The 9,229-nt window shown below is 35.8% G+C and overlaps 1 protein-coding gene across 1 annotated transcript in view; it reads left to right on the top strand.

Moving 5' to 3' along the window:
• Positions 1 to 7,437, top strand: part of LOC110116086 (protein-lysine methyltransferase METTL21C) — a 43,004-nt gene extending 35,567 nt beyond the window's left edge. The window contains exons 7-9 of the mRNA XM_020849544.2: positions 6,710 to 6,781; positions 6,868 to 6,990; positions 7,176 to 7,437. Coding sequence (XP_020705203.1) covers positions 6,710 to 6,781; positions 6,868 to 6,990; positions 7,176 to 7,336 — 356 coding nt within the window. The 3' untranslated portion in view covers positions 7,337 to 7,437. The remainder of the gene's footprint in view (positions 1 to 6,709; positions 6,782 to 6,867; positions 6,991 to 7,175) is intronic.
• The last annotated feature ends 1,792 nt before the right edge of the window (positions 7,438 to 9,229 follow it).

Raw genomic sequence — 9,229 nt, 5'->3', positions numbered from 1 at the left:
CCGCCGAGAGTACTATTCGATATGAATAATCGACATGATTGAATAGCTCACCAACCAATCATACAAGCAATGGTGGGCCCACTCCACTCCACTTAATCCAACTATATGTAACAGATGCACATGGCAAAAGTATCTTTTTATTACACTAACGTACCATCATCACATGGTATGCGTCCACTATTATGCCACTACATGGCATCCTGTACCTATTACCAAAACCATAGGCGGATCCCTGGTTTTGATATCTTGTTTATGGTTTTCTTAAGGCTATAAAAGCCAGTGTATCATAGGTAGAAAACACACAGCCATTTCAAGCTGAAGTTTTCTCGTAATCTGAAGTCTTCTAGTCTTCTAATCGTGTAAGCTTTCTATCATGCAATATAGTATGCTTTGGTTTGTAACATAAAATTTTAGATTTTTATCTATTCCTTTGTTACTACGATCCTAAACCACTTGGTATCATAGCCTAACTAGGTATGCATATTAGACTAATCTAACGGCTGAAATCTTTAAGATGCGGTAAGATAGGAATATCAGTCAGTAGCCCGTGTGTTCATAAAATTTTAGATAGACGTACCAACTCTAGCTCCGATTACAATCTTTGGCAATTAATCGATTGCAACTTGATCTCCGAACTGTTTTCCACCATCTCACTTTCAGTTCTTCCATATGTCATTTCTTCTGCTACTGCTCAAGAAGTTTGGTCCACTCTTGAACGATGGCTCCAACCAACAAATCATTCCAGAGTTATACAACTCAAGAACGAACTTCATCATGTGCAAATGAGGGATCGATCAATGCAGCAGTATCTTGCACAAATCAAAATATTAGTAGATAACATTGCTGCAGCAAGCTCCAAGATCGACACCGAAGACATCATTTTATATATCTTGAGCGGTCTTCCTCTGACATACAATTCCTTTAAAACTGCTATTTGAACATACTTAAATCCCATAGATCTCGACACTCTTTACTCCTTACTATGAAGTGAGGAAATCAACATCCAACACGAGCAAAACAAAGAATCCAATCCCCCATCCGCCACTACTGCTCTTTATTCCAATCAGAATAACATATCTCGCGGAAGAGGATCAAATCGCTCCTCTAAGGGCCGAAATTCCTTATTTCGGTCACAGAACAACACGCCACAAATCTTTCACAATGAAAAGAACACATCTGCTACTCCCAGTTCCGAATGTCCAACGTGCCAAATTTGCGGGAAACTCGTCCACTTCGCTCTCAACTGCTTGCACCGCTGCAACTCGAAATATGCTCCTTCAACCTATTCAACACCTTGAGCTCTACTAAGCCATTAGCCATCAACACAATATAACGATTGGGTTATCGATTCCAGTGCTTCATCACATATTACACCAGATCTCTCAAGAATTCAGCAACCGGTTTCCTACAAAGGCAATGACTCGGTCTCCATTGCCAACGGAAGCTCTCTTCCGATTCAAAACTCAGGACAAGACCTTCTTCCCCTTCCCGACTCGGCTCGTAAGCTATACCTACACAAACATTTGCATGTTCCTTCTTTATCCCATAATATTATCTCTCTCTCCAAGGTCACCGTTGACAATCAAGTGTCTATTTGTTTTGACGCTAATGGTTTCGTCATTAAGGATCTACAAGACAGTCAACCTCTTCTACATGGTCATCTTCGTAATGGTCTTTATCAAATGTCCTCTCCACCGCTTCATCACACTGCTGCCCTCAAAGCTACGACGACATCCACTATCAATTGGCACACACGTCTTGAGCACCCACATCATTACATTATTTCTACTTTAGCTTCTCAAATTCCTGAGTTACATAATTTTTCATCTTCTCATATATGTTCTTCTTGTAAAGTGATTAAGAGTCACAAACTTCCTTTTAATAAAAGTTTTCATGTTCACTCTGATGTTTGGGGCCTAGCACCCCACCAATCTTTTAATGGTTACAAATATTACGTTATATTCATTGATGATTTTACCATATTTTCTTGGTTATATCTAATGCACTCTAAACAAGAGACGTTTACAAAATTTATCCTCATCATTTTCGTTCTGATGGTGGCGGCGAATACCCAAGCAAAACTTTTCAAGAATTTCTCCTAATTCCAAAGTTTAAAATTGCGCAATTGGGTATTGAGGCATTTTCCATTCATGAGGCGAGGCGTAAGCCTCAAGGCATTTTGAGGCGTAAGCCTGAAAATCAAATAATTGTGTGAAGTGAAAATAAAGGTTAAAAGTGATTTTTTAAATAATACCAAAATAATATGTTTTTTTAATTTTTTTTAATATTAAAATTTAAAAATCAATAGCAAAATAATATGTTAAAGAATAACATATTAGCCTTTTATTGAACTATGAAGTAACAAATTGACATATATATGAAAAAAAATTGCACATGATGTAAAGTGACAAGTAATAAATTATATGAAGTAGAATTGAAATCCAAGAACAAAACAACATAAAATATAAGAATTGCATAAAAGTATCATATAAAATCAAGTTTAACTTCAAATACCTTCTTTCTCACTTTCTTACTTATCCACAATTAATTATTAAATAAAGCTACAATAGTTGTCAACAACTCAAAAATCATTTGCACGGTCACCAATGAGGGGAAATCTGTGGGCTCCGAAAATTCGGCCCTGACCTCCGCCCGCTCGATTGTTTTTGCTTTTTCTTTTATTCAGCGAGGGAGTCGTGAGGCTTGCGAGTATGCAGGAGAATGAGTCGGAGAAGCAGCGATGGGAGAAGATTTCGGCTGTGTCCAAGAAAACGAAGCCTTGCGCTTCGTTTTATTAATGTGAATGGCTGTGCTTGAGGTGTTGTCGCGTGAGAAGATTGCTTCGGCGCCGTTCACAGGGCATGGGAAACTGTGGCACACGAGATTTGGCGCAGGATTTGAGCAGGACGCGACATGGGAAGCAGCAGGTAATCATTTTTTGTGATTTTCTTTATTTCCTTTGTTTTGTTTTAGTTAACAGAGGTCAACACTTATCCACAATTAATTCTTAAATAAAGTTACAATAGTTGTCAACAACTCAAAAATCATTTGCACGGTCATCAGTGAGGTGGTTTTTTGGAGTCATCATCATAACAAATTGGTCTCTTCTTTATCTCATCCTATGGAGCCCAAGCCTCCCAATCTGCTTCTCCATCATTTATTTTAGTCATCTTTGTTTTTCATAAATATTTGTCATCAATATAATGATGAGAGTAATACTCCTAAATTTTTAGAGGAGGTGGTGGTGGTATGCGATTTTCAAGTGATCCCCGATGGTGGCTGGGACGAAGGCGGTAGGCTAGAGGTCGAGGTAGTCGAGAAGTTGTTGTGGCTCGGGGGTGCATTAGGGCATGATTTGTTTACATCTTTAGTTTAGGATTTAGGTAAGTTTTAACAAAAATGTATATAAGTAGGGTACTGCCTCACGCCAGCGAGGTGAGGCGCTTCTCAAGGCGGGCCTCAGCCAAGTTGAGGCGCATGCCTCATAAAAATATTCGAGGCGTAAGCCTCAAGGTGTTTTTCAGTGGAATTGCGCAGAGGCGAGCCTCATATTGTGCAATTTTAAACAATGCCTAGATCACGACATCACACATCAAACCAGCTGTCCTCATACTCCCGAACGTAAGCATGGACATCTCCTAGATCTCACTCGAACTCTTCTTCACGCATCTAATCTACCTATTGTCTTCTGGGCAGAAGCCCTATTTACGACCAACTACCTGATAAATTGGTTGCCTTCTAAATCGATTTCGCTTCAAATCCCATATCAAAAACTTCACGGACAACCTCCTACCTACACTAATCTCCGAACCTTCGGATGCCTTTGCTTTCCATGGTTTCAACCTTATGCTCCAAACAAACTCTCTCCAAAATCTTCGCTCAAAGGCTATCGATGTCTCAATATTCACACCAATAAAGTTCACATTTCCAGGCATGTCATCTTTCACAAATAAACTTTTCCTTACAAGTCTCGCCCATCCACCCTATCTACGCCCATTGATACCTTCAATTTCTCCCCTCTTCTTCTAACCCCAACATCTATTACTCCCACTACCCCAAACCAATTATCTCAACACACCACCTCACAACCCGTGCTAACCATACCTGATCAATCAAACATCTTCATTATTTCTCAACCCACACAACTGCCCGACACTAACACCTCTGTCACTCATACAACTACTCAACCTTCTACTCATCTGATGCACACTAGATCAAAATCCGGCATCACTCGCCCCAAGCAAATCTTTGATCTCTCTGCTACTATCTCCACTCCCACCACATACACCCAAGCATCTCAACATCAACACTAGTGATCCTCCATGTCATCAGAATTTCTTGCTCTTCAACAACAGGGTACCTGGTATCTTATCCCGGCTCCACCGGATACGCCAATTTTTGGCAATAAATGGACATTCAAAACTAAAATGCTTCTGAATGGAAAAATCGGAAGATACAAAGCACGTCTCGTCGCCCAAGGCTTCACTCAACAATTTGGAATAAAATATAAAGAAATGTTTTGCCCAGTGGCTAAGATGCCAACTATCAGAATTCTTCTCACATTGGCTCTTAATCGCAGCTGGTCCATCCTTCAAATGGACTTATCTAATGCATTCCTCCACAGCGACTTACAAGAAGAAGTATAAATGAAATAGCCGCCTGGGTTCCTAGACAAACAATATTGTGATTATGTTTGCAAGCTTCACAAATCCTTGTAGGACTCAAGCAAGCACCTCCACAGTGGTTCCAAAAGTTTACCACTTTCCTTCAGCAATTCGGATTCGTGTTCAGCCGCTCTGATCCTTCGCTTCTCATATATACTATATAGTCATAACAATATTCAATTATTCATGATAATTTATGTTGATGATATTCTCTTAATAGAAAATGACACCAGTGTGATTGAGAAACTTCTCAAACAACTACATTCCAACTTCAAGCTCAAGCAAATGGGCAACGTTTCCTTATTTCTTGGCATTCAAATAATCAAAATTGTCATTGGCTTCTTCCTTCATCAACAACACTGCCAAAAATTTACTTCAACTGGCTGGCTTCGAAGACTGCAAACCGTCTCCAACTCCGATGACACCTAAATCCACATCCCGCCAATCTTCAAATCAGCCTTACACCGACCCTCAGCTCTACCGCAAACTGGCTGGCTCTCTTCAATACCTCTCGATCACAAGGCCGGACATTGCCCTCGGCACAGATACTATCTGTCAACACATGCACGCACCGACCATGCAGGACCATCAAGCTCTCAAACAGCTTCTATGATACATCAAAGACACGTCCCACTTTGGTCATCCTCTCACTTTTGGAGATCTTCAACTTCGGACGTATGTCGATGCAGAATGGGCTGTCGATTCAACGGACTGGAAATCAATCACCGGTTTATGTTCGTTTCTTGGACCAAACCTCATATCTTGGTTAGTTAAGAAGCAAACAACATTGGCAAAATCTTCCACCGAAGCTGAATATCGATCTCTCTTCAGCCACCTACGACGTCTTGTGGCTTCATCGCTGAACTTCGGCTACTTCAAACAGCTCCCACCACAATATATTGCGACAATATCTCTGTTATTGCTCTCGCGAATAATCTCGTCTTTCATGCCAAAATAAAGCATATTGAAATTGACTATCACTTCATCAGCGAGCATATCATATCCGGCACTCTAACGATCTCTCATATCAGCTCAACGGATCAAATAGCAGATATCCTTACAAAACCTCTCTCCATAACTCGCTTTAACACTCTCCGTCACAAATTAAGCATCCACCTGATGGATGATTAATTTGAGGGGGCATGTTAGAATACCATCCACGTCATCATGCTGACGTGGCTTACCGCAATGTAATACTGTATCTTCTTTATTTCATTCTTCTAGTTATCTATAAATAGCTACCTTGTACAGCCTTTAGATAACATGATACACAATATGCTTTATCCTTTTCTCTTCTGCATCTCTCTCTCGTTTTCTGTCAAGAGCTAGCCAAGGGGTCTTTCAAGCGCCATCTCTCGGTTTTGGCTCTGTGCTGCTCACGGTATTCGGTAAAATGAAGGAAATAGAAATATAAGTGATTATACCTTATATATATTGTCATTTCTCTAGACTAAAGCAGTCGCTGCTTTTCATAACAGTCATTGCATTCTGCGCTTAGTGGAATTGGCTATTAGATGAATAGTAATATTAGAAATTGAAGTAATTAATAGTAATAGTAGAAAAACTTTATGCTACTAATTAAATTTTTATAAGATATATATATCTTGACAAAAAAATTGGCAAATGATCTGATAAAAAATGAGTAGAATAACACAAAATAGTTTCATGGTGGGACTAATTAGATTTTTTTTTAAGAGGCGAGGGATCAAAATAGTCATTTAATATAATTGTGAACCATTTTAGTCCTTCATAAAGAGTCAATGAATCATTTTGATTTTTTTCTATTTTTTTTTCCTTTTAGTTCGAAGCTTCCTAGTTTATTAATTCATAATTAAATGAGCTTTAATTCAATGCACTGACTCCCATTTCATTTCATAAACCTTTTCATGTAAATGTAAAGAAAAGTTAGCTTTATTCCTTTCATGCTGATGAAAATTTTAGCAATGATTTGTTATTTCTATATGAATTGAGACAAGTCATCAATGCAAAATATTCTCATTCAAATTGCTCTTTTATACTAAAGGTCACCTTTTCTTTTTGTTCAGATACTTGGGGAGAAACCTTTCCAGTTTCCGAGCCAGATTGGGATTTGATCATTGCGAGCGATATCCTTTTGTGTAAGTTTTTTGTTTGTTTTGTGGGTAAAACTGCCCATTTTCTTGCCAATGTGAGATTTTGACTTAGTTTTTTTCTGGTTCTATAGATGTGAAACAGTATCCAAACTTAATCAAAACACTGTCCTTTCTGCTCAAAAACTACAAAGGAAGAAATATGAAGAGTGAAGTAGCTGGAAGTTCTCAGCATAGGAGGCTTGTTACTGTTTCAGGTGAATAGTAAAAGCCATGAAAATTTTAGCTTCGTTTGGGACGACTTTTTTACTGCTTTTTAAAGCTATTTTTTAGTAGAAAAATTAAACTTTTTTATATTGAAAAATTTCTTTAAGAAGCATTAAAAAAGCCGTCCCAAAGCTTTAGTCTATTTTACAAGGCCCGTTTAACACATTTTTTGCAGGAGAGGAATTTCTTCTGCAGCAACCTGTGTTCTTGATGAGCTGGCGGCGCAGGATTGGTGGAGAGGAGTCTCTTTTTTTCTCTGGTTGTGAGGATGCTGGATTGGTTACTAAGCATATTGGATCTCGTGTATACTGCATCAGTCCAAGAAGAGAGACTTAGGTTTCGTTTGGGATGGCTTTCTTACTGCTTCTTGAAGATGTTTTATAGTACAAAAATTTTAATCTTTATACTAAAAAGCTACTTCAAGAAGCAAGTCCCAAACGAAGCCTTAAGCTTCTTTTATAATAGTTTTCTTGCTAATTTTTAAAGCAGTTTCTTAACATAAAAATTTTTTGAATTAGAATTTTTTGTAAAAAAAATTGTTTTAAAAAGTAGTAAGAAAGCTGTCTGAAACGAAGCTATATCATATTTAAATTTATCAACACTCATATGAAGTTAAATAATAGGCATATTAAATGATTAAAATTTTTAGAAGCTTTTTTGTGTCTGAAATACAAATTAGGAATTGAGAATAAACCAATTGATGTAATGATCTCTTCCACATAATTTTAGGCTCTTTGATCTTAGAGAATATTGGGATAAACAGCTCAAGTTGGAAAGCCTACTTGCAATAATTAATAGTTATCTTTGTTAGAGTACATAACTTTGCATCATTAGGTATTTCTTTAGAGATTTTTTTCTCTTCTTTTAACAACATTATGTGAGAAGTTTTCTCACACTTTGAAAAATATAAGATAGCTTATTAAGAAATAGATTTTATAAGCTCATCTTTATAAGATATGTATAAATAATAGTGTCATCAGTTATATTTAGGCTTCATTTAGGATATTTTTTATTATTTTTTACACAAGCTTTTTTAGTATAAAAATTTCTTATAATCAATGAAAAATAGTAGCAAAATATTATTTCAAATGAAGCTTTAGGTTTTGTTTGAAACAGTTTTATTAATGCTTTTTAAAATAGCTTTTTAATATTAAAAATATGTGAAAAATAAAAATCTATTTAAAAAATTATTTTAGAAAGTAATAAAAAAGTTATCCCAAACAAAAGCTTAGTGACCATGTGGGGAGAATACCAATTCATGCCACTTGTAGGGCTATTGATGGTATTTTATTGTTGTTGATTGATTTTATATGATGACATTTTTTTTGTAATGTTCTAAAGAAAGTGATGCTTTACTATTTCTATAAGCTATTCTAAAAAAATTATGAGATTGTTTGGTTTGCTATTAGTAATTAATTTATATGGAGATTTTATGTTTATATCTTAATTAGAGGAAAAAAAAATGTAAACTATTTGGAGCATAGTTAAAAATTTTATCAATCTTTTGTTTACATATTGTTGGTCAAATGAAAGTTTATTATTTATAACATTGCTTAGTAGGTAAAATAGCCATATAGGATGTTCACTTGCTAATTTTTTAATTTGTTGAAAGTATCATTATTTTGAGAAATCACAAAGTAAATATCATTTAATATTGTTTGTGGCTATAATCCTATTAAGTCCATTGATTTGGCTATTAATTAATCACATATAATTTGTTATGCTTGCATTTACATTTACACATGAATGATTTTTAATATCTTCATGCAAAGATTAAAAAAAAAAATTGAAAATAAAGCTAAGTAATAAAAAAAAATCAAATTTAGAAATTGAAAGAATTCATCAAGAGAATTTAATGAGGATGATCTTTGCTCCAAAAAAAAAAAGTCACAAACCCTCACCTTTTATGTTAGAATTCTATTCTTCTTGAGATAGATTAATCTTAACTTAATTAGATTTCCCCTAATGTTTATTTAGATTTAAAGTACAAATTTCTTATGAGCGTAAGTCAGTATAATTAATTATCCTTGATCAAGAATGGTTATTTTGGTACAATCTTAAATTTAAACGTAATATGTTGAGATTTATGTAAATGAATGGAAGATGTTTATGAGAGATTGAGATAGATTAGATCAAAATTTCATAAATTTGTCATCCTAGGAATACATATGATCTCAGTCTACTAATGTTAAATGTTCATAGGCTATAAAATCTAGAAAATTTGATTAG

Source organism: Dendrobium catenatum, unplaced genomic scaffold (genome assembly GCF_001605985.2).
Source record: "Dendrobium catenatum unplaced genomic scaffold, ASM160598v2 fragScaff_scaffold_53, whole genome shotgun sequence".
Classification (NCBI taxonomy): domain Eukaryota; kingdom Viridiplantae; phylum Streptophyta; class Magnoliopsida; order Asparagales; family Orchidaceae; genus Dendrobium; species Dendrobium catenatum.
Note: the sequence above shows the minus strand (reverse complement) of the source record. Positions and strands in the feature narration are given on the sequence as shown.